This window comes from Peromyscus maniculatus, chromosome 14, assembly GCF_049852395.1.
Source record: "Peromyscus maniculatus bairdii isolate BWxNUB_F1_BW_parent chromosome 14, HU_Pman_BW_mat_3.1, whole genome shotgun sequence".
Lineage (NCBI taxonomy): Eukaryota > Metazoa > Chordata > Mammalia > Rodentia > Cricetidae > Peromyscus > Peromyscus maniculatus.
This window is the reverse complement of record NC_134865.1, coordinates 34,381,839-34,408,447: the sequence shown is the minus strand read 5'-3', so window position 1 is coordinate 34,408,447 and position 26,609 is coordinate 34,381,839. Positions and strand designations below refer to the sequence as shown.

General features: G+C 44.3%; 1 protein-coding gene across 1 annotated transcript in view; it reads right to left on the bottom strand.

Moving 5' to 3' along the window:
• Tspan13 (tetraspanin 13) overlaps positions 1-25,759 on the bottom strand; it is a 28,664-nt gene extending 2,905 nt beyond the window's left edge. Inside the window, exons 1-5 of the mRNA XM_006983938.4 lie at positions 25,470-25,759; positions 6,802-6,969; positions 5,813-5,893; positions 4,170-4,283; positions 2,159-2,272 (exon numbers count right to left, since the gene is read on the bottom strand). Coding sequence (XP_006984000.1) covers positions 2,159-2,272; positions 4,170-4,283; positions 5,813-5,893; positions 6,802-6,969; positions 25,470-25,532 — 540 coding nt within the window. The 5' untranslated portion in view covers positions 25,533-25,759. The remainder of the gene's footprint in view (positions 1-2,158; positions 2,273-4,169; positions 4,284-5,812; positions 5,894-6,801; positions 6,970-25,469) is intronic.
• Between the last annotated feature and the right edge of the window lie 850 nt (positions 25,760-26,609).

The window sequence follows — 26,609 nt, the reverse complement described above, 5'->3', positions numbered from 1 at the left end:
GCTACCCTTTTGCACCAAGAAACGCTCAAAGCATTCCAAATTTTATATGCACTGGCTCCTTTAGGCTTCACACCAGAGGTGGCTACTACGGTTGTTATTCTCTTTAGAGCAAGATTAAATAACTTGCCCCAGGACACACAAGGAGGAAGTAGACGCACTCAGTTTCCAGCCCGGTCACTTCAGCTTCTGCTCTGTGCCATGGATCTCAACTGATCCAGCATATTGATAGGAAGCAAAAGGGGCCCAAAGATTTATCAGGAAAATAAATGGCTTGAGGGCCAGAGAAACTGCTCAGCAGTTAAAAGAGAGCACATGCTCCTCTTACAGAAGCCTGGAGTTAGTTCCCACGTCTAGTGGCTCACAACCATCTATACCTCCAGATGCAGAGGATCTGACACCCTCTTCTGCCTCCAGTGACATCCACACTCAAGTGCATATACCTACACATAGGCACACATTCATGCACATAATTAAAAATAAACCTTTAAAAGTTGCTTATAAATAGCTTTGTGTATTCATTTTATGTTGTTATATAGTTATTTCCATGAAATAAAATACTACATATGTAATTTTTTTAGTTAAAAGCGAATTTTAAAACTGTCATGGTGACTCATGCCTATAATACTAGCACCCAGGAGGCTGAGACAAAGAGAATTTAAGACCAGCAGGGGCTATATAGGAAGACCCTGCCTCAAAAACAAGAATTTTTTTCTTGATACATATTACCCACTCAGAAGCATCAAGAAATGTTCACAGATATTGAGAGTTTAAACACAGAATTAGCATTCTGGTCCTGTTTACTAATAGATAAAAGTTTGCTAATTAGTTCAAATACATTAATGTAATATAAACATATACAAATAATGACAGTAGCTACCTACAGGTTTTAGAAAGGCAGTAGCAGAGGAAAAGGGGGTGTTTCTGTTCATTCCCACCAGCCTGCCTGTCCTTGGCGATGGCAGTCACATCACCTGCCGCCAGGCACCCCAGGAGCGGCGCATTTCCACCGTCCCAGGTGGTCCTCCGCCACGTCTCTCTCGCTCGTCTCTTGCCTGTTCTGTCTGGCTGCCTGGCTGCCTCTCATGTCCCCACTCTGCCTGGCTGCCTCTCATGTCCCCACTCTGCCTGGCTGCCTCTCATGTCCCCACTCGAGACGGCCTGCTGCTCTTCCCCTTCCCCTCCCCCCGTTGCTCGCATTAGACCCGTTCCTTGTGCAGTTTCTCAGCGGCTCACCTCGGCAGGGCCGCCGAAGGTCCCCTTTCCACCGCTTTCTATCCCTTCTGTGTCAGGCAAATTTTTTTAAAGTTGAAAGTAATACAATTTTTATATTTTTTATTTTCGAGATTACAATATAATTACATTTCTCCCTTTCTTTCTTCTCTCCAAACTCTTCCATGTACCCCTCCTCAATCTCCTTTAGATCCATGGCCTCTTCTTTCATTGTTATTACATGCATAAATATATACGCCTATTCCTAAACATAATCTTCTCAGTCCATATATGTCATTCTATGTATGTTTTCAGGGTTGACCATTTGGTACTGGATAACCAGTTAGTGAGCTCTTCTCTGGGAAAGATCACCCACTTCTCCCACTCTCAGTTTTCTTCAGCTACAGGGGCAATTTTTTTTTTTTTTTCAGAGACGGTTTTTCTGTGTAGCCCTGGCTGTCCTGGAACTTGCTCTGTAGACCAGGCTGGCCTTGAACTCTGAGATCCACCTGCCTCTGCCTCCAGAGTGCTGGGATTAAAAGTATGTCCCACCACCGCACAGCAATAAGGGCAATTCTTAAAAGCAAATGTGTGTATTATAGTATTATATATTAGCATATATTAAGTAATATAAATGTTCTACTTATGAAGAAATCAAACTATAACTTATTGTGTAAATCTAGAAAGAGAAGAAAGCTCAGAGCTAACTCCCTCAATCTCTTTTCATTTATTACAATTAACACAGGACAAACAGATCAAGAATGGTACTCCATCATAAAGTTTATACAAGATTTGCCAGATGTCTGATTCCAAACTAGGCTGTTCCTAGCTTCCTGTGTAGTGACCTCAGGGAAAGGAGCTTTTGGGTGTTAGGTATTCTGCCGAAGTGCAATGCTCTGTCCTCTAGACAAAAAAACAAAACTCCCCACCACAAAGGGAGAGGACAAACCTCTGTAAAACTGAAGAAGAGGCCGATGCCACCAACAAATCTCAAAACATCTCCAGCATATGCTCCGATTATGGGGGAGCATGGTAAGCACTTATGTCCAACTTTAGCACAGGTCTGTATGGATAAAAGAAAAGACTTGTTACTTCAGAGTACATTGATTAAAAAAATACACATATAAAAACTACATCCAATTAGAGTATGGATTTTAAATTGTGTGTAAATTTCCAAGATGGTCATATGCTCTGTAGGATCCATCCCTTTCTAGGAACTATAAATATGATGGGTAGATGTCTAGATTGCATTGTGTAAGACTCCATTCTACCAGACCAGAGAGATTCTCATGCTTACTTACATGCACTGTAAGATACCTAAGTATGTACCCCATAAGCTCCTCTATTTGAATGGTTGGTTACCAGGGAATGGAACAGTTTGAAAGGATTACAAGGATCAGGTGTGGCCTTGTTGGAGAAAGTGTATCACTGGGGGTTGGATTTTCAGGTTTCAAAAGCCCACACTAAGCCCAGTTATCTCTCTAAATATATGTACACACACATACATACATACACACATACATACACACACACACACACACACACACACACACACACACACACACACACATATATATATATACCCTGCCTGCAGATTGGAATGTAACTCTCAAGTACTTTTCCAGCACCATGTCTGCAGACCACACTGTTCCCCTCCAAGATGACAAGTGGAATAAACCTCTGAAACTGTAAGCAAGCCCCCAACTAAATGCTTTCTCTAGTAAAACTGTCTTAATCATGGCGTCTCTTCACAGCAATAAAACTAATGGTGACTAAGACACCGCTGACAGCCACCAAGCCATCAGGACAAGCCTAAAAGAAAAGTGAGTCCACAAACAACCACTGAGCAAGAGGGAGGACACACACCAAGCCTCAAGTGAATGCCAGTCTCCACAGACACCTCATTTCAGCATCATGAGACTCTGGTGTTAACTGTCAGCATGACAAAATCTAGATTCACCTGCAAGACAGGGCTTCGTGAGGGGTTGTCTTGAATAGGTTATGAATAAGAACATTTTAATGTGGGAGGAACCACCTTGATGGACTCTCCCTAGACAGGGGATCCAGGGCTGCGTGTGAAGAGGGAATGTGAACCGACAGAGGCTGCATGCATTCCTTGTCCTCACATGTGACAGTACCAGCTCCCTTGAGCTCCTGCAGCTGTGACTTGCCCATGACGATAGAATGTCACCTGGAACTACAAGCTAAAATTGCTTTGGGCTGGTATGAGATGACAAACAGATAATTGTCTTAGGCCATGAGTTTTGTGGTTAACATGTTACATAACAGTGGAAAGTTAATACAGACCCATGCAAAGAAACAGCTTCACAAAGGCCTCAGTGAAGAGACATATACAACTCAGGGCTCAGACAGATCGTAAAAGGAGTTGTCCCAAAATATAAACATACATGAACATTCCAGATGAGCCAGGCAGGCCCTGAGCTATCTACACAGGACTGGGGTTGGCGTTAGGTGGTCCAGTCTGGCAGGAAACATCAGGATGGAGCCCACTGGTCCATCAGTGGCTCAACTTCAAACATAATGAGGGAGCAAGTGTGATGTGGAAGAAGAGAAAGAGGACAGTGGTCTCATGTGTCCTCTACCTCGGGGGTGTAGAGCAGTTAAGAGAGCCTGTTGAACACAGACCCTCGTCCTGCTGCCTCCCTAGGAAGCTGCAAAGACGGAGATCCCTGAGACTGACCATTTCCCTCTTACAACTTGTTACAGGAAAGAGCTGAATGAGAAAGAATTACAGGCAAGAAAATAAATGCAGTGTGTCTCACTAAACATGGAATGGGCAAATGTGACAGTAGAGCATATGGAAAATATAATGGGAGCATATGTCAAACAATTTTGAAATATAATTCAGCATCAGAAAGCCCACTTCTCCTTTGATAATCATTATTAAACTGTATGTAACACATTCAAGGAAAAAAAAAGAACTCATAGTGTGGACTTACAGCCGGGCAGGTGTCATTGGGGTTGTAACTTCGGAAGCCACAGCAGTTCAAGTTCCTCTGGAGATCATTCCGAGCACTTGCCGTGTTGTTCCAGCCAACCTCCAGCAGCTGACCCTAGGAAACGCAGTCCACAGACGCATTGAAATATATCATCCCCACATAAACTACAAATGCTGAGTGCTACAGATAGTATTCTAAGATCTGTTGCATTCGTTTACTGTGGAACATTTGCTTTAATGATGCAAAGATGTGCTGCATTCTTTATGTTGCATTTCCTTAACTCTGTGAAGCTGTGTTACTGTGCCTGTCTAAAACACCTGATGGTCTAATAAAGAGCTGAACAGCCAATAGCAAGGCAGGAGAAAGGATAGGTGGGGCTGGCAGGCAGAGAGAATAAACGGGAGAGAGGCAAGAAAAATCAAGGAGCAAGGAAGCAAGAGAGACTGAGGAGTGAGAAAAGAAGGGGGGCAGCCACAGCCACACAGCCACAGCCACACAGTCACACAGCCACACAGCCACACAGCCATGGAATAAGAAGGAATGAAAGATATAAAGAAATAGAGAAAGGAAAAAGCCCAGAGTCAAAAGGTAGACAGGATAATTTAAGTTAAGAAAAGCTGGCAAGAAACAAGCCAAGCTAAGGCCTGGCATTTATGAATAATAATAAGCCTCTGTGTGTTTATTTGGGAGCTGGGTGGTGGGCCCCCAAAAGAGCTGAAGAGCCAGAAAGTAAAACCAACCAACAACAATGAAGAGCCCACAGTTAGCAGCAGAGTGTACATGAAATCAATAGTCTCTATAAAACTACTGCAACTCTTCAAAAGCTTATCCCCTGGGCTGTGGAAGGAAGGAAGGAAGGAAGGAAGGAAGGAAGGAAGGAAGGAAGGAAGGAAGGAAGGAAGGAAGGAAGGAAGGAAGGAAGGAAGGAAGGAAGGAGAGAGGAAGGAGAGAGAGAGAGAGAGAGAGAGAGAGAGAGAGAGAGAGAGAGAGAGAGAGAGAGAGAGAGAGAGAGAGAGAGAGAGAGAGAGAAAAGAAAACAGTCCTGGGTTTTTACAAGCAATTTAAAAACAGTACTTGGTTCAAGGGCATAATTCTCTAAGTATAACAATACAAAGTTTCAGTTGCTCCAAGACAGAAACCCATTTTTTTTCTCCACAAATTAAGAGTTTAAAAAGAGCAATGGCTACAAAGTAACCACAGACCCTTTGGACACTGCAGAGCAGGGGGGAAGAAGAGGCAACATTTCTAACAACAGCAGTTTTCACAGAGTTAAGTCTTACTTAAGATACAACTTAGCAAGACCAGATAGCACTTCCCCTGTGATCGTTCCCACTAACCTCAGGACCAAGAAAACAGGTAGCAGGACAAAATGGCATTCTTGGCAAAAAAATATTTGTCCTCCAGTCATTTCCTCCCATCTTTTTTATATTTATGCTATGTTGTATAATAAAGTAAAAAAATAAAATAAAATCTTCATTCAGCTGGGCACAATGACACATTCTTTTGAAACCAGCACTCAGGAGGCAGAGGCAGGTGGATCTCTGTGAGTTTGAGGACAACCTGGGCTACACAATTCTAGGACAACCAGAGCTACACTGTGAGACCCTGGCTCAAAAACAAAACAGAAAATTAACTTTAGTTACCTGTTGGTCCCGATTCAGAGCTAGACAAGCACAAGACACCGAAAACTGCACAATGAACACAAGCAGGAGAATAATCATATACTGAGAGTTACAAGTTAAGGACGATTTCACTTTATTTTATTATTGCACTTGCTTATTCATTATATGTGTGAGTGTGGCAGGCATGGGGGGTGCACACAGGAGTAGATCTGCACGCGCCACGCTGTTCATGCAGAGGACAACCTGCAGGAGTCAGTTCTCTCCGGTTATCAGATTTGGCAGCAAGTGCCTTTATGTGTGCTGTAGGGACTCTGCAAATGCCCTAAAAGAGCACAAAGCAGGAATGTTGACATAACTTTCCAGTACACGCTAAGCAACTCACCTAGAAACTAGGACAATGTTACCTAAAGTTCAGTGATACAGTGTAACTATAAATTCATTTAGAAAAATATAAATAATTTTATACACCAGGCATGGTGGTTAACGCGTGCAATCCCATGAGGACTGACCAAGCTTGAGATCAGCCTAGTCTACAGAGACCCTGTCTCAAAAAGAAAGAGAGGGAGAATTATATTTTGAAAAGCTCACATCCAAAATGAAATACAAATTCTGCAACGTGAAAAAAAAAAAAACAGGTATAGACACACATATAAGCTTTCTCAAAAGTAAATCTAGAGAATACACTGTTAAATTCTCAACCAAAGATTAATGTGTTAGGAAGGCCACGAAGTAAAGAAATGAGTTCAATTTAAGTCCGAATTTGCAAAAGAAAATCAGAATTATGCCCAACTTATAGAGCACTTTATGGTGTGATAAAGGAAGGGTTAGGGATAACTAAATATAAGGCTTTTTCCTTATAGATATTCCTAAATTGTCTTCCTAAGGGTTACTTCCTGGCAATGAATTCCCTAATGATAATATTAAATTAGTAGCAACCACTGGAACATAATCAATAATGAGTGAAAACTTCACCTGGTTGAGGTAAAAATCCCAATTTTTAAAAAGGATACAAAAAACAGCAACACCTGATGATGTTTTACGGCGCCAATCAGTCCCACCAATGCAATCAGGAACAGGAAGATGCCCACAGCAATGACCACGCCCACCACTCGGAGACTGGAGATCAGCCCAAAGCCAATGCCCCAAGCAGCAATCCCAATGAGCAGCAGACTGACGAGCTGTGGAGAGATGGAGAGGTTCAATTATACAGCGCCAGCACTGGCCAGGTGTTTACATCTTAGTAACGTTCACACCAGGGCAGGAGTCTCTCAGAGTCTCCAAGGTGTTGGTTCCAGAACCTGCCACATATACCAAATTCAAGTTTCCTATAAAAGTTGTCATATTTGTATAACTTGTGACATCCTTCTTTAAACATCGAACCAACCACCTCTGGATACTCCGACTAGCTAATGTCATGTGAAGGCTATGCAAGGTTACTCAAATTGTCAGAGGTATAGTGACAAGAAAAAAAAAATCTGTGTTTATGAAGCAATTTTTGATGCAGTTGATGGAATTCATGAATGTGAAACCCATAGATACAGAAAGCTGGCTGAAACACACAAGCCTCCATGGATACTATTGTTTTAATTAGTTTAATGTAACCTTCAATTATGCTTTTTTAAAAAGATTAACAATAATCCAGAAAGCAACCATGGAGTCTCAAAGGTCATCTGGATTACAAGGCTTATTCGAGAACAACTGTAAGCTAGCACAGTTCCAGCACATGTAAACTAGGCAGTAACACGTCTCAGTCCGTGATTCGGATCTGTTCATGTGAAAATGATCTGTCTTTTCCTTCACAACCCAGCTGGTCTGCAGCCCCCTCCGTCCTCCCACTCCCCAAAAGGCTCAGCCATCCTCCCTCCGCGGCAAGCTGTGCTTCTCGAATACGAACTCCTTCCCTGCCTTCACTACAATCTGGCCCCATATCTGTCTCTGCAGGAGCAGGAAGCGATTGGCAAGTACTCCTCTGTCCTTACCTCCAGGTACCCCGGAACTGTCAGGCCCGAGCCCTGGAGAACACTCCAGATTGTTTCCAGAACCATTGTAGAAGTTAATCATCATCAACAACAAGTACGTGAGGAAACAGAGAGGGCCAAGTGGCCACCAAAGCCATCCAGATGCAAGCAGGGTAGGAGAGGTCAGCTCTTGAAAATGAAATGGCATTTGAGCAAGAAGCCATGAGGTCAGACTCCAGTCCTCTTATTTAGTTTGTCAAACACCATCACGAGAGCTAGCACACCTGTGTGCAACAGGAATTACAGAACACCAAGCTGCAATTACCTCAAAAAAACAAACGAATGGTAAACCGCACAGGGCCTATAGTTAGCTTAACCGGGTTTCAGAGAAGGGTGGAGGTTTGCAGAGAGGAGCAGAATGCCTTTAGTACATGTGTGGTCAATCACCTCCTGGAGTAATGCGGTAGTGTAATGGAAAATCAAAATGTTTTCAGTTTGGAAAAATCAAAATTCAAAACTAGATTTGTCTAGCATCATATTACTGAAAGGCCTGGTAAACTGTTTAGAAATATATAAATTACCATTTGAATTTTCCTGCTAATATCTATCATTGTTTGTGTGTTAAACAATACTAAACATGCTTTATATGCACTAGTGAAAAAAAAGATACTTTTTAAATATCTTTTTATAATATATTTTTAAATATATGCACTGGTTTAAAAAAAAGATATGTAGAGATACAAAAACAACCTGCCAAATAATGTTCATCTATTTATATTTTTATCCCAAACATTTTCTTTTTGGAATCTTGGTCAAAGAGCCAAAACATAAGGACCAGAGAAATCACCTGTCGGACCACAGAATCAGTCTCTGGTGACAGGGACCTGGAGGCCGTCACCACTGTGGCCTGTACACAGACAGCCATGAAAACGTTCCCTCGGGTGCCAAGTCTCTCCCTCAACTGCTCCTCACAGTGCTCTGTCATGGCTCCCGCAGGGTCACCTCACAATTTTAAACAATGGTGACCTGAGAAAAAGTCCTCTGTCCCTTCACAAGGGATCTGCCTTCTGACTTTGTAATATCCAAACAGAGCACATTTCCTGCCACAACCGGTAAGAGCAGACGCCTGAGGGAGGTATGAGGAAGGGCCTCACCTCTTCCTGGCTTAGCATCACCGCTGTGTCTTGGTGTGGGGCACAGACAGCAGTCCACAAACACACACAGCGGAGTAGCTAGCTGCTGTAGTTAGGGGTCTCCAGAAACAGAACCAATAGAAAATATGTGCATCTATATCTATTTATCAGAAGAAAACGAGGCTCGCACAAGAGAAGTTTTAAAGATGTCGCCTACACAACTGTGATTGACTGGGCAGAAAACTGTGGGGCCCAGGACGGTGGAAACAGAACAGAACACCCTTTTCCTTCGGAAACTTCAGTGGATGTAGATAAAGACTTCCCACCCACACTGTGGAGGGTAGTCTTGATTCTCTTCATCAACTGACTGTAAGTGCTGGTCATGGTTACAAAATACTCTTATAGTTGGCGCCATGGCCTGTGTCCAAGGTGACACAGATTCCTCATCCTGCCTGCTAACACCAACTTCTGGGTGGGAGGCTCATTCACTAACTCAGATGAACTCATGGGACAAGCCCACCAATGTGCATTTCATTCAATATAAAAAGCATCCTTCTGGACTAGGAACATGGTTCAGCTGGTAAAAACACTTGCCACACAAGCCTGACGCCCCAGTCTGCTCCAGATGCACTGGTGTCTGCTGTAATCTCCACACTCCTCACAGGAGACAGAGAACCAGCTGGAACCACCAGATCACGTGACGCGGAATACACAACACAGCCACATCGGACAGACAAGAGACAGGACCTCCGCAGGGTGGAAGGCTAGAGCCAGTCCCCAAGAGCTGTCCTCTGGTCTCCACACCCACACTGGCTTTAAAAAATCCTTCCGAAATCATGCCAAATCCTTACTTTATTAACAGGATTTTTTTTTAAAAATTAAGAATATTGAAAGCTCAATATTCTTAAGTATTAAACTAAAGACTAAGTGAAAGGCTTAAAGACGGGACATACGACAGAGCAGAAATTGCAAGTGTTTTCTGTTGACCTGGTGGTGCAGACCACAGCCCTGCGCAATCGCTCAGTCCCAATACTGTCCGCAGCGCGGGACACACAGCACACGGAAGAGCAGGGCTGTGCTGACACCGCCCCCATCTTTCAGTTTTATGTGGCTCAGGTTTGGAGTTTTGTTTTGTTCGGGAGTTTTGTGGTTGTTTAGGTTTTGCTTTGTTTTTGTTGGAAGGATTTTAGAATGGTGGCGATGAGGCCAGGTAGCTCAGGCTAGCCTCAAAATTGGGATTCTCCTGCCATGGCGAGATGACAGGCACCTGCCACCTCAGCCATCAACACTTTCTCTTCAGACCGTGGAGTCTGCGATCATGAGTTTTCATGTATCACAAAGTATTTTTCTTCCTTTTTTTTTTTCTGATTATTTAAGAATGTGAATCCAGGCCAACAGGTCACCTCAGCAAGCAAGGGTGACTGTGGCCAGGCAGGACAACCTGAGTTCAATTGCCAGGACTCACATAGTAGGGAGACAGTCCTGGAAACTGTCTTCTGAACTGTACACGTGTTGGGGTGCGCACACGCACATGCACGCGCGCACACACACATGAAATAAGCTGTTAAATCAAATAAATATCATTTTATTGTAATGAACTCTCAAATAAAAACACCATGCATCTGTACTAAGGTAGCCATTTGAACGACTTAAAAAAAAACAAAACTGTGAAACTATTCTTGGCTAGCATGCTATGCCAAAGACCATGGGATGGATTTAGTTCATAGTCTGTCATTCACTGACTTTTGCTCTAGAAGTCAGTAGAGAAACAAATGAACGTTCACAAGAGGACAAGTAACTGCTGTTAGAGGGTTTTTCAAAGTGTGTCACAGTATACATTAAAAACAAAAAACCACAAACCCTAGGTAAACACAATAAGCCAAAGAATGCAAAGAAAAGAAAGTATATTAAAGTGCACTCCCTTTATGAGATGAAGTGTCCCCCTGGTACCCCAACTGGCTCCTACGTCCATCCCAGACTCAAGCAATCCTCTGTGACTACGGGAGTACACCACAGTGCCCAGCTCCAAAGGCCAATGCCCACAGTGTGAGTATTTCAGATGGGACAAGAGGATTTTACAGATGAGATTCAACTGAGAATCTCAAGATAGGGTTATTCTGGATTATCTGACTAAGACTTAAATAATCCCAGAGTCCTTACAAGAGGCAGGAGGAGGGTTCGAGTCAGAGAAGGCCTTGGCTGAGGGAAAGCAGGGTGCAGTCTGAGAGGTTTGGGACAGCACGCTGCTGCCGGTGAAGGCAGAGGAAGAGTTTGATGCCAAGGAATGCAAGGATCGGGTTCTAGGAAACAGACTCTGAGATCTGCAGCAACTTCTGATGTCTGGTGCGGAGACTACACCTTTGTTTTAGGCCACTGCACGCAGTAACTGGTTACCAACAGGAAACAACCTCTGGTGGTTTTGAAAGTTTATCTGATCAGAACAATGGGAATAGATTGGAAAGCGTATTACAGGCACAACAGAACCCAAGATGATGCAGCGCCTTTGAGGGCAGGTATTACCGCCTGGTTTACCACAGGCAGTTCTGAACTACCGTGAATTCTTCCTATAGGGACATGACGGCCACACTTGCAATGCCAGAATTTGGGAGCCTGAGGCAGGAGGATTTCCAAGAGTTCAACACCAACCAGACTATGTAACAAGTACCAAACTAACAGCCAGACCCTGTTATAAGACCCTGCCTCTGTGGGGGTGGGGGGCGGTGTTGGGGAATGAGCTGGCAAGATGGCTCAGCCATTCAGAGCACTTGCTGCTCTTCAGAGGCCGCAGGTTCGATTCTTGGCACCCAGGGCAGATCATAACCTGTAACTGCAGGTCCAGGAGACCCAGTGCCCTCTTGTGTCTTCTACAGGGGCACCTAGCACGAATGTGTGGTGCACAGATGCGGGCAAAACACACGCAAAAGTAAACACAACTTTTAAAACGTTTTCTAGAGGGTGGGTGTGGGGAGATTGCTCAGCCCTTCAAAGCTCTTGCTGCTCAAGCCTTAGTGTAGTCCCTAGACCCCCTGGGAGTCCTGGTGAAGGGAGATGAACCCCCAAGTCCTCTGAGCACAATGGCACTTGCCCACACTCATCCACACATTATAAATTAACTGATTAATTAATTAAAATAAAACAACAATTCTTCCTGCTAAAACGTATTTCAAACGAGTGGAAAAGGTTTTAACATACACACAGGAACTACAGGGGATCCCATAGAACCCCAGAAGCAAGCAGAACTGAAAGCCTTCGCTGCCCTGGCCCAACTGGTGGAGAGCAGCCTTCTGGGGCAGGGGTCGGCCCAGAGCAGAGTCTAAAGGAGACTCTGGGTTCAGGCCAAGCAGAACTGGGAAGTGGAACCGAGACCACGCACAGCTGGGAACTCCAGAAAGCTATTTTCTCAAGGTGAAGTACTGTGGAAGTACTGCAAAGATTCTGAGTATCTTCAAGAGTTATCTGAGAAAATGAAACGCCCAGTCTTCTAGGTGTTGAAATTCACTCTCCCCCATGCACGCAGGAATCCACACGCCAAACAGTTCAGAGGAAAGTTGATCACCAGCTGTAATGCCAGAGGGTGAGGGAGACCTCAGAGAAGCAAACTAAAATGAGTCACGGGAGAGACATGTGCAAATCCCAACCCCAAACAGTCCTGGATTTTAAAAAGACAAGCTGTGTTACCAATCAAAATTCTCAAAACACCTAAGAAAAAAGAAATCTGAGAAAGACACGACAGTAATGGAGCTCCCAGAAGCCTGACGTAAACAGGGCTGAGGCTGAAATTGGCATATTTAAACTAACAACGGAGCGCTGGGCACGATGGTACGTGCCTTTAGTCCCAGCACTCAGGAAGCAGAGTGCTGTGAGTTCAAGACCAGCCTGGTCTACGTAAGTGAGCTCCAGAACAGCCAAAATAAAAATAAAAATAACTAACTAAAGGGATTTTAAGAAATATAAACAAAATGGGGGAGTCATATTTTATAGATGTAGATGTGAAAAGGAACCAGACACATCACATCAAATAAAGGAGAGGAACAGTAGGGCAGCTCAGTGACTAAAGGCATTTCAACCAAGCTACAACCTGAGTTCAATTCCTGGGACCCACATAGAGGTCAGAGGACAACATTCGGGAGAAGAAAGTGCCACCATGCTGTCCTCTGGCCTCCACACATGTGCACAGTGATGCAAACACGCATACACAATAAATAAATGTGATTTTAAAAAACTAATTCAAAAATAGAAATCAGAAGGAAAAACTTAAGCTAAAGCAAGACCGCGGGTGTGGTGGTCCCCACTTGTCATCCCGACTGCAGAGGCAGAAGCAGAGGATCGGGGTTGAAGGTCATCCTCAGCTAAACGGCAATTTTGAGTCCAGCCTGGGCTCCAAGAGACTGTGCCAAAAGAGAGAGAAGCATTTTTTTGAAAGAAGGAAAAATAACAGCCATCCAAACAAATTGATCTTTAAGAATAAGAGTAAATCTCACAAAATTTCCCCAATAAAGGACACCCACCCAACAAAACCCAGAGCAAAAATTCATACTCAATGACAAAACATGAAATTCCCTTCAAATTTCAGGAACACAATTTCCCCATAAAAGCAGATAAAAAGCAGATGAGGGGACACCATGGTCATTGTGCATAATTAATGACCACGTAGAGAGGAAATCCAAGCATTAATACAGTATTAAAAACAAGTGAAGTTACTACCAATGGGATGAACATAAAAAATCCAAAGCAGGACTAGAGAGACGGCTCAGCAGCTCAGAGCACTGGCTAAGGGTAGTTGGGAGGTATTAAGAATAAAAATCAATCAGAGAAAAATCCAAAGGCCAATCAACAAACAAAGTCCTAAATATTAGGCCAAACACAATCTCATACATGCTACATTCACAAAAATCCAGTGACATAGTCAAGGGAGTCTGAATTCACCCCAGGCAAAAGGGTAAAGCCCTGGAGCACTTGACAGAGTAAGAACTTGGCAAGAGCCCTAAATCCCTCACTAGCCTAGCAATTCTGTTTTCATTAATCCTCAAGACTCAGTCCACCAACTAGACACACACCAGGACGGACACTGCTGCACCCTTGTGTGGACCAGGAAATCAACGGATTCAACCCCACACCTATGACTAGACACCGTTAAACCCAGTGTATTCACACACAGAATACAAGTGGTTTGAATCTATGAATCCTGTGAAATCAACAGACTTCAAAAACAAAAGATGAGTCAAGCATTATATAAATCTTGATGAAATATGTCAATTTCCAAACACAAAACAGCAACACAATTTCCTGTGGCTCAAGAGTTGTCTTACATGTCCCACACGGGCACGTACATGCCAGGTGTGGATTTGGAGAGAGTGAGCGCTCACACTCTCTTCCTCTGGGGTAACGGGCCGCAGAGTGATTGTTCCACTAACATTCACTTCTTGGAGATGTCATGGCAGAACACTGGGCATCTGTAAGATTCAGCTGCTACGTTCACAGGACTCTACCATGTCATATACTGTGTATATGAAATGCCTCGTTAATAAACTATGAAACATTAATAGCACTTTCTCATATGTGCACCAACTGGAAAATCTTCTGCTTTACTTTTCCCTGTAAGTCAGCCCATCCTGCCCCACCCTGTCTCATCCAAACAGGTGTCTATCCCCATCTAGAGTCGTCCAATGCCATCCACATTTCCCGTTACACTTCACTCCCACTGTGGAAAAAAGGAGAGAAGTTCACCCAAGGGCCCCTGGCAGTACCTTACTGACTCTCCACGCACATACAACAAAAAGTACTTCCAGGGCTGAGGGACAGCTCAGTGGCGGTGCTTGCCTAGGACATTTAAGGGCCTGAGTTGGATTGCCAGCACAAAAATCCACAAATGAAGCCCTCCAAGTCCGTCACAGCTGAGCAGTCTGAAATGTGAACCAAGACACCACCCTTGTCCCCTCCCACGCACACACACAAGCACAAACACACAAATACAATCATCATTTGTAAGGGATGCTCCCAAAAGTAAAAAAGAATGTAGAGTCGATCCTCCAATGCAAAACCAATTCTGCATCTATTACTGCAAACAGTGAAACCGCATGACCATGAACTCATTTGAACTAATCAACTTCTCTGATTAAAACCCAAAAATAGGGGCTGGAGGGGTGTCTCGGCAGTTAAGAAAGAGCATTTGCTGCTCTTGCAGAGGACCCCGGCTTGGTTCCCACATGACAGCTGTCAACCATCTGTAACCTCAGTTCCAGGGGACTCAGCGCCCTCTTCTGGACGTTACAGGTGGATACACATACACACATGCAGACAAAACGTTCGTACACATAAAATAAAATACATAAATAAATCTTAATGAGAAGAGAGACGCTGAAGAGATGGCTCAGCAGGCAACACCGCTCTTTCAGGGGACCGAGGTTCGGTTTCCAGCACCAGCAGGCAGCTCACCACCGCCCCAGAGGAGCCAATGTCTTCTTCTGACCGCCAGGGGCTCTCAGGAGTGTACACAAAGCCACACTCAGACACCTACATAGACATAGACATATAATTAAAAATAAAAATGAATCTTTAAAAATAGTAATAATGGGCTGGAGAGATGGCTCAGAGATTAAGAGCACTGCTTGCTCTTCCAAAGGTCCTGAGTTCAATTCCCAGCAACCACATGGTGGCTCACAACCATCTGTAATGAGATCTGGCATATAAATAAATAAATAAATAAATAAATAAATAAATAAATAAATAAATAAATAAATAAATAAATAAATAAATGAATGAATGAATGAATGAATGAATGAATGAATGAATGAATGAATGTAAAGCGAAATCCCCAAACAAATGAAAGTCTTTTAATTTAAATGATCTGAAAATGATGTATATGCTTGTAATTGGTGTTTATAACATATCATAACTGAAACCCACCAAATAGTCACAATTAACTTTTCAAGCTATAAATAACACCTAGAGATATTTAACGTACTTCTAAGATAGATTATCACTGTTTAATTTAAAAAAAAAAAAGGAGTCTTCTCCACATACTAATGAAATGACTTCTCAGCAGTGATAATTGTTATCATTGGTTTACAGTTTTAAGGAGAATGAGATTGCAAGTCCAAGTTAGTAATCTAAAAATTACAGCTTCAAATGAAATTAACTGTAGCTGCATAATTAAAAAATCTAGGCTTGTCACTATACCTTGTGAGACAAAGCCACTGCAAAGACTCTTTTGTTCAAGAATAATAACCGTTTTCTTGTGAAAGCAATTGTAATGGAAAGTAAATTTAGAGCCATGACAAATAGTTTCCTTCCTCTGGGAGACGGACTGCTGATAAAAACAGATTATGGCTCCGTTAACTCCTTGATAGTGGTGTTTTTATGAGCAGGAAGCACCAGCCTTTCCTGTTTTCTCGTTAAAACAAAGAAAACTTGATATACAAAAAGAGCTTTAAAAGTTAAAAGGGCTGTGATGGAAAAGACACACAACAGCTGGATTACGAAAGTGTCTCAATCTAGCATAGCTTCCCCTAGACAAATCCGCAGAGGAGGATCCCCAGATGCCACCAAGTGCACCATTAAGGGACACATCCTCAGCTAAAGCTCAAGACAGCACAGGCCAAAGAACAGCACCAAGGGGACAGACGTTAACTGGAGAGGGGGCTTTTGGAAGGCAATTCAGGTTAGATGTGATGCTGAAGGCAGAGCCTCAATGATGAGTTAGAAGCTTTATGTAACCAGGAAGGGCCCTGAGCTACCCTCTGCTCTTGTGCCCTGGGAGACCTTTCTCCACATAATGATAGTGAAGTGTCAGTACGTGATCTTGGACTTTTTACCCTATAGAAAGTGTGGGGAGTATTTTTTCTTTGTTAATTACCCAGTCTGTTATATTCTAGTACAGCAACAGAAAATGGACTAAGACACTGTCATAGTTACTTTTCTATTGCTATGATGAGTCACTGTGACCAAGGCAACTTACAGAAAAAAGAGTCTACCAAGGCTGACAGTGTCAGAGCGTTAGTCCATGACCATCATGGTGGGGAGCATGACAGCAGACAGGCAGGCATGGCCCTGGAGCTGCGGCTGAGAACGTACATCCTTATTAGCAAGTAGGAGGCAGAGAGAGAGAGAGAGAGAGAAAGAGAGAGAGAGAGAGAGAGAGAGAGAGAGAGAGAGAGAGAGAGAGAGAGAGAGCTAATGGGGAACAGCCAGGGCTCTTGAAACCTCAATGCCCACCCCCAGTGACATGCCTCCTCCAACAAGGCCACACCTCCTAATCCTTCCCAAACAGTTCCTCCAACTGCGGACTAAGCATTCAAATATATGAGTCTATGGGGACCATTCTCACTCAAACCACACAGACACTAATTGATGTTTAATTGCTTTTTGAAGCCAGGAAGATTGGGTCATTCCCACGCTGGCATCCTGCCTATCTTATTTTAATATTAAGTCTGTACTCCTATGCTCTCAAAATCCCAAGATGTGAGAGGTCTGACTACTTCTGAAAGTAAGTCATAAACTACCACTCTCCAGCTCCAGCCGGCTTTGCAGGCTTAAAAGGAGCCCTATACTTTCAGGTGCCCTGCAGTCAATGCAGACGTTGATTTTATATTCCCAGCACTTGGTTAAATGCCTAAAGCAGAAGGGGTGGTCAGTGCAAACTGCTAGATGAGGGGTTCTCACCGCTCCTCATCCTTGTAGTGGGAAATACTTATTCTTCAGTCTTTACATATTCTTTGTATATGCAACACATAAAATTACATTGTTCCATCAAATATCCACCCTATTCAAGAACAAGATGTGTTGCACGAATCCTAATTAATCTTAATAAAAACCCAGAGTCAGATATAGGGGTAAAGATGAAGAAAGGATAGAAATATTTCTAAGCCAGCTACTTCTTTTGATCATCAGAAATAGATTAGATGTTACAATTAAATTATTCAAAATGTCTCATTAGCTCTAAATCAAAAGGGATGTTCTGATGGCCAGGCATGGTGATAGATATAAACCTGTAAACCCAGCATTTGGAAGACACAGGCAAGATAAGCACCACATACTTGATGCCAGCCTGGTCTACCTAGTGAACTCCAAGTTATCCAGGGTTACACATCAAAGCCCTGTCTCAGAACAAACACACAAGGGGCTGGAAAACGTGCTGCTCTTGCAGAGGACCCATTTGGTTCTCAGCAAGAAAGATCAGAACCATCTGCAATTCCAGTTCCAGGGGACCTGATGCCCTCTTCCGATCTCCTCCTCAGACACCAGGCATGCACATAGTACACAGACATGCATACAGGCAAAACACCAAGACACATAAAATGAAAATAAACTTAAAAATAATAATTAAAGAAATTAAAAAAGTAGAGCTGGAGATATGGCTCATTGGTAAAGAGCATTTGCTGTTCTTCCAGAGGATTCTGGTTTGATTTCCAGCACCCACATGCTGGTTCACAACCATCTGGAACTCTAGTTCTAGGGAGTCCGAGACCCTATTCTGGCCTCCACAGACTCCTGCATACATGGCGTGCCCATACATACACTCAGGCACACACACATACACATAAAATAAATAAATACAAAGGAAGGAAGGAAGGAAGAGAGGGAGGGAGGGAGGGAGGGAGGGAGGGAGGGAGGGAGGGAGGGAGGGAGGGAGGGAGGAAGGAAGAAAGGAAGGAAGGAAGGAAGGAAGGAAGGAAGGAAGGAAGGAAGGAAGGAAGGAAGGAAAGAAGGAAGGAAGGCAGGCAGACAGGCTGGCACTCAGGAAGCAATGGCAGGTAGGTCTCTATGGCCTTTAATTCACCTGCTCTACAGAGGAAGTTCAGGCCAGCCAGAGCTACACAGTGAGACTTTGTCTCAAAATAAACAAAAAGCAGTAGTTCCGATGAAGCAGCAAGCAAGAAAAACCTAAATATTATTATGAGAGCATAGGATTGTACACCGCCAATGCCATACAGAACTTGATTTATACGTAGACAAAGGCCTCAAAACACCTTCCCCTAGGTGCTTCAAGCATGTTGCTATGAACTTGTGATTTCAAAGATCAAGGAAACGGATGTATTTATAACATATAACATCCGGCTGAAGATGTGAAGCCCATGAATAATCCAGATATTGCTAAATAGCCAGGCATTGAGCATGAAGCCAAACTCCCAGTTCTTTCTTCACTGTAACTCTTTAAATGATGCAAACGTTGCTCTTGCACGTACCTGTAGGGTACTGTAGGGTTCTCTGCAGTACCGCTGGGTTTTGCTTATGAGACACAAAACACAAAGCACTTGACTCCTGTAATGAAACTATACAAAAGGGAACTAAAAGGGATCCTGACTTAATCATTTTCCAAGGTCAATTATTTTGAAATGCCATCAAGCTGCCCACGAAATCCCACCCCCTTTTTCCTCTGCAGCGCTTACAAAAAAGAGGTGGGGTTACCGGGAGAGCAGCCCCTGCCGACTTCTGTATTCACCCACTAATGCTGTGCTGTGCACCGAGCAAAGAAAAACGGTGGGGACATGGTCCTCACTGTCGTCACTGTAAAAAGAAAAAGGGGGTGGGGCAGGGAGAACAGCTCTTTTCAGTGACTTCCTCGTGTTAAACCCAGTAACCAGTGCCTGGGGACAGAGCAGTAGGTCGAGTAGATGTCTAGCATGCACCAAGATTCTGTCACAGCAAGCCCCAGCACCAAATCCTCCAGGAGTGGTAGTGAGAGCATGAAATTACGGCCAGTTTAGTCTTAGTTCCTTCATCAGCACCACTGATACGTAGGGTCAAGCCCATCTCCCTGACACTGCGGTTTCTCCAACATTCAACTCTATCACTGTCTCCTCCTGCTTAACCAGCTATTCCTTTCTTGGCTCCTTTGCAGGATCCACCTTGTCACCTCGACCTCACAATGTCACTTTTTCAGTCAGTGACCATTGATCTTCTCCACCTGCCTTCATTGACTTACTGATTTCAGCCAATCACAACTCGGCTAATGCCATTCCAATGCTTGTGGTACCTTCGACGGTATCTCCTGGTAGCCCTCTCGCTTGGCGTCCAGCGCTGTGGGTCACAAAGGCTCGTTAACAACTCTGTCTGAGAATCCTTGACGCCACGTCTCATACTGAACCTTCTCCGGTCCTGCTAATCCAATTCCATCTTGCGAGGGGACCAGGCCACAACCATGAGGCATCTGTCACTTGCCTCTTTCTCTAGCACCCCATTTTCAATCCATGAGAAATTGTCTTGGCCCCACCCTCAAAACAGGCCCGGAATTTGTTCCTTCCACTTCGGCTGATAACATTCTATTCCAAGCTTCTGTTACAGCAATAACTTCATGACTACTCTGGGTGCTCCTGCGTGCACATCTGTAACTGTTTCACTCTGAAGACCCTCGGTGCTCCTGCGTGCACATCTGTAACTGTTTCACTCTGAAGACCCTCAGTGCTCCTGCGTGCACATCTGTAACCTGTTTCACTCTGAAGACCCTCGGTGCTCCTGCGTGAACATCTGTAACCTGTTTCACTCTGAAGACCCTTGGTGCCACTCTGAGAACGCTACTGGCTAGGAAGCAGAAGGCCATGAAAAAAGAAGTGTTCTCTCTCCATCTTCTGGTTCTGATTGCCGTTTCTCTCTGGCTGACAGCCAGGAATTTTGCCATCACTAACCAGAATTCTACAATAGAATTGCACTCCCCTTTCTCAGAAACCTCACAAACAAGACTGTTACAAGGACTAATGGCCTGTGCCTGAAGTCCGATGTCCTTGTGATCTAAGGATCAATGTCTTAGATCCTCTTTGTGTAAGCCTAAACAAAGTACCTAAAAAACCTCCTCTTCAAGAACAGAACTCTGTGGGTAAGAAAACTGAGTCCAGCAGAACACATCAAACTTAGTTGCAGACCCCGTGGCTTCAAGGCCCCAATCCACGTGCAGGCAATGACTTAGTGTCCCCTCTCCCAACTCACACCTGACTCCTGTCAAGTGCTCGTGTCTTTGCGATTTAATGGAGAAAGTAACTTCGCTCTGAATGTGAGCTTCTTCTCAGTGGGGCGTGTCAGAGAGCACGTGGACCTTTAGTGGTTTGAATAAAAGGGGTACTACTGCACACACCTAATCATACATCAAAGTATCAAAGTAATCTGAAGAGCCAGGTGTGGTGGTGCATGCCTACTAACCAGCACCAGTGGCAGAAACAGGAAGATATTAAATTTGAACAGCTCAAGTGACATAACAAGACCCTGATTCAAAAATGCAAAATGAGGCTGGGTGTGGTGGTACAGCCTTTAATCCCAGCACTGGGGTGTCAGAGGCAGGAGAATCTCTGTGAGTTGGAAGCTAGCCTGGTCCACATAGTGAGTTGTAAGCCAGTCAAGATTACATAGTGAGACCTTGTCTCTAAATAAATAAATAAATAAGCAAAGCAAAATAAATGAACTAGAATAGTTTTTTAAATGATCAGAATTCTGAAAAATGAGAAATATAACCATTTAAAAGCAATTTCAATAAGGAGATTCTGCTTAGCTGAAGTAATAGTGTTTTTATTTACTTGAGAGTTGAGACTATTATAAAACTACAATTTGCCAGAATTTTAATGACTCAATTAGGAGGACTAAAAACTTTTCTAAATATAAAATATATTTAAATATATTTTTATATTAAATATACATTTATATTAATATTTAAATACATATTTAAATAATATAGCTAAATATAAAATCCAGGAGCTAGGGATATAGCTCAGGTGCCAGACTATTTGCCTTGCATACACGAGGCACACATATACACATTTAACAAGAAAATAATCTAAAAATTGTAATTCTGTGTTTATAGTCAACACATCTCAGTCATTATTTTCTTGCAAGTAAAAGATCATTGTTTTTAATTTGTGGACACGAACTCTTACTTTCCCGGAGCATGTTGACTTAATAGAGCAGCCCGTATGTGTCAAAATCCCAACGGCTTGAATAGTCTGAGTCAGTGGCCTTGAAGACAAGAGGCATTAGAGAGGGCTTCTGTGAGGTTCAGGCGAGTTTACTTGCCAAAACGAAGCATCAGGAATTTTAGATACAGAGGATTCTGAAACTTCAGTTTTCAGTGGGAAATTTGAATGGCTGGCATCATAGTTAAATATCTGAAACCTTTTCTAGTTCTTGCTAGGAAACCTGGAGACAGTAACTTGAATTTGATATAAAATAGTAGTTCTGTTTCATAACTGAAAGCAAAACTTACCCTCCTACCCTTGAACTTTTGGAATTCTAAATAGGAACTTACGTATTTGATTAACTATTTAATAAACAGCTAAGTAATTTGAAACGAAAAAGAAGCTGAGGCAGGAAGATTCCAAGTTTGAGGGCAGCCTGGGCTACATAGTTCAAGACCAGATGGGCAGTACCCTGCCTCAAAATAAATAAATAAAGTAATTAATTTCCCAAACTAATTTTAATTTATATGTGTGCCCTGAAGATATGAAAGAGACTTGCGAGCTACTCCTTCATTTCCTCAATTCAAACACCCCTTCTTTATTCCTAACTCAGAAAGATTTCAAAACGCAGACCTAAATTTTAAGGTGTCAAAGCTCCCACACACCATTTGCTATCCCCAACTAGAGCCTTCAAGTGCGTCTTCATGCAGGGCTTCTGTATTCGTTTCGCATGGGCTCCAGTCCCCACCGAGGGCCTTCTTCATACAGGGCAAGTAAGTATTCACACAGGGTTCTAGATTCGTTTCCCATGGGTCCCATGGAGTACACGATAGACGAAATTTCCTGGCAGAATAAGTACCGTCCTCCAGATCATATGCAGAATGAAACGCAGTCTTCATCAAGCATACCTACTTCCCAGCCCCATTGGGTTTGCTGCTGCAGGGCCAGGCTAATGTCAGCACACAGTGGGCACACAACCAACACTGTTGACTAAAGAAACTCGTCATCCTTAAATACAGGAAGTTCTGAAGCAAGTGGCCCTTTCCCTTACCACACTGCTCGGGCTTCCCCTTTCCATCTACACTTACAGATTGTTTACGTACACTACATTAACCCAAGGTTACCCCAGTACCCGAGAATCCCCCCAGTTAAAAGAACCATGGCAGAAAAGAACAAAAACCCACCATTCACCTCCATAGGGTCACCAAATTCCCGAAACAAATTAGGGGATGTACCTTCCAACATGTTTTAGGGACCTGCTTTCTGTTTCTAGACTGGTCATACTGACAAAGCTCATTCGATCACTGGAGGATGCACACAGCTTTGTGGCTAGAGTCCCAAGTTCCTCAGGAAATGCTTCAAAACAACAGCGATGATGTCTAACACAGGCAGGGGCCTCTGCACCTGCCTCTCCCACGAGCAATCCCGGTCCTAACACTCTGAGAAATGACCTCATATTTAATCCTGCAGCACTGAGCAGACCTACGCGGCAGTTACCAGAGCCGGAGGAAACCTACAAAGGATCTTCTTATTCCTGTCCTAAAAAAATACCTCCTAGTGCCCGAGCTCAACTCTGACGGCAACCACATTCTTTTAAATATCTTAAAATGTGCAGGGAGAGACGGTGAAAACACAGAACGTAACTGATAGCTGCAGAAGATTTTTCTGCCTGTTTAAAATCTCATCCACCTTTACCTCTCATTCACCTCCCACTTAAACTGCTACATTTGCTACCTTATAACCTATTTACCATATTATAACCTATTTACTATATTATAACCTATTTGCAATGTTTAGGAGACAGACAGATAACAGCTTATTTTAAGAACTGTCCCTTTGTTTAAAACAGTCTAGGATTTTAAAAAGCTAACCATATTTACAGCCCCATGAATTTCCAATTAATTAAATTTTACTGCACACCTGTTAAAAATCAATAAAACACACTTTGGGGGGTCAATAGCTTGGGGGACATATATTAAATAATCATAACATATCCCTTTAGGGTCAACTTTTCTCTCTCCTGGCGTTCATGACACGCTGTAAATACAGCTGGAAATAATGTGTCTTGAAAGCAATGGTACTCGGTTTGAAGAAAACCTTCCCGTTTTTCAAAATGCATAGCACATTGGTGGATACAGACAGCCAAGGAAGCACAGAAGCAGCCATTGTGCCGTGTGCGCAGGCACAGGAAGATGGAGAACCAGGTAAACAGATGACTGAATCACTGGAGGGGGAGGGGGTCAAGTCACAAAATAGAAGGTGACGTTCTCAGCAGACCATCCATGCTAATAAGAGAAAACAGTTGAAGAACGGATGGGAATTTACTTTATAAGCAACATGGTAAGCATGCTTCACGTGAGACGGGTGGATTTCGATAGGAAACTTGACATGTATCTCCAATTTCAAGGAGCTATATCACTGTGTGTTCTAGAATCTTCCTTCCAAGTCTACCGTTTGTGAACATATTGTCTGGATTCCTAAGAACCAGCCAGAAAAGCTTACGCCATTGATGCCCATTTCCGGCCTGCTTTCACAGCTTTGCCATCATGTCCAGACACACACCAAAAAAAGGTAAAATGACCGGTTGTCTCTGCTCTTAACCCCTAGCAGCCAGCCTCTCTTGCCCATGGAGGTAACTTAAGCTGGCCCAGATGGCCTGGCTCTCCTAGCGCAGGGGAGCTGGGTTTGTTTTCAGGGTGGGTGCTGCAAGCACCAGGTGTATTTATAGAAGGGAACATGGAGTGAGATGGCCGAGAGGAAGTTGCGTCCACACAGTGGAGACAGGTTATGGAAGGATCTAGATTCCACAGCTCAGTTCCACTCCAGACCAGCTATGGAATCGTATTAAAATCTTTTTTTGGTCTCTACCGTTATAAAATGTAGACAACTCCGCTTGCCATAGAAAAATAACAGAATGACAAATGTACATGAAAAGGCTGGGCTGTAGAAGATTTTCAATAGACGTCACCTTGTCTTCCTCCTGTTCAGCCAGAATTACGCATCAAAAATGGAAACGAGCTTTCAACGTTAAGACTGGAAGGCACAGGCTTACAAGCAGCGAGAAGAAACAAACAAACAAACGACTTGGGTGGAGGATTATATACCGAAGGACTTCGCCTGAAATGGAGTTTGGATATTGATAAAGGGGGAGGAGGAGGAAGGCATGGGAAAAGCATCAGGTTGGAACCTCACTGACAGGAACATCAACAAAGAGATTTTATGTAAGCACGAAACAAACTTCGGAAGCCACGGATATCCTGTGAAGTCTCTAGACGGCCTCCATTCAAACAACAGCGCTCAGGGCTGAGCCAGAAGCGCGCCATCCACAGGCCTCCGGCTCCATACCAGGCCACGCTACCCCGCAAAACTGCCCTCCAGGCCCCGGGCTGTTCTCCAGCCTCCGATCGCGCTCCAGATGGGATGGCGAGCCGGGAGCGTGCGGCTGGAGGGATGGGGATGGGATCCTGGGGAGCGATGCGAGAGCGGGGAGGGACGGAGGAGTGGGCAGGGATGGATGCCAGAGTGAAGGGCTGCAGAGAGCCACAATGAAGGACGGGCGGAGACTGCGACAAGCAGGATCGGGGTCCCGGGCGGGGGCCGCGGGCGAGGCCGGGGCGTGGGAAGGCTGCAAAGGGGGCGGGATGGGGCTCAGCAGGGCTGGGAGGAGGCTGACGACCCCCGCAGGTGCCACCGGGCGCAGGGTACTCACGGTGTACAGCAGGTTGAGCGCGCACAGGCAGTTCTTGGAACACGAGAAGCCCCCGCACACCATCGTGGCGCGTGGGTTGGAGGGCGCCTGCGGGTCGAGGCGTCCTCGGCGGGGCTGGGCGGGTAGCCGCTGGATCCTAACCTCCTGGGCCTATGGACGGGGCTGGGCTGGGGGTTCGGGTTCGAGATCAGGCTCAGGGCTGCAGTGCCGCGCCCGCAGCGGCTCCCACCCGCTCTGCAACCTGCGGGGCGCAGCGGCTCCGCCGATCCCACGCCCCGCCCCGCCGCCCCGCCTCTCCCCGCACGCTGATTGGCCACGGCCGGGGAACAAAGGTAGAAATATGCAAATCAATGCGCTCGACAGACCCGGATCCGGGAGGGCGGGGCAGCTCTGCGGAGGGGGAGGGGGTCTAGGCCGCCCCGAGGGAACCGGGCCCGGGGCTCGTGACAGTGGCCCGGGTGTCATCCCCCACTCCACCCCCACCCCAGCAGGTGAGCAGCCGAGGGCGGGGCTCCACGCTGGCAGCAGAAAGGACAGCACCTCTCTGCATTCTTGCCCCGTGGGTGACGTGGCACCATTTTGAACGAGATGATAAAACAAAACGAAGCACCTGGCCTCGTTTGAATGAAAGAAATAGACAAGAATGAAAGACTGACAGAGAATGAGGATGGAGGCAATGAAAGAAAAAATAAATAAATAAGTGAAATACTAAAAGGAGCAAACAAAAACCTGTTTCTCTCAACGTAGGTATGAAATGTGGCCTGGAATGGTGACAGATCTCAGGTCAAGAGGACTCACTCTACTCAGGACCTGAGAAATACTTACGAATACATAGGTGCAAAAGCAATCACGGATCATTATTCTTGTGGCAGGGTCCTGAATTTTAAAATGCTTCTTTGCATAAATAAGAGCTGGGGAAGCCTTTCAATAATGGACGCAGTTAATTTATTATCATTTTATTTGCAGCATCTTGAATTCTGATTCCTTGCCTCTAACTAGAATATTACAAGTATATTAATCACGTTTTGACAGACCATTGCATAGACTAAAGTATCATATCAGATGATATTAGTCCAGCTAATGTGTTTTAAGCACCACTGTGTTCCAGCTGTTAGGCTGGTGGTAAAGGATTGGTGATTT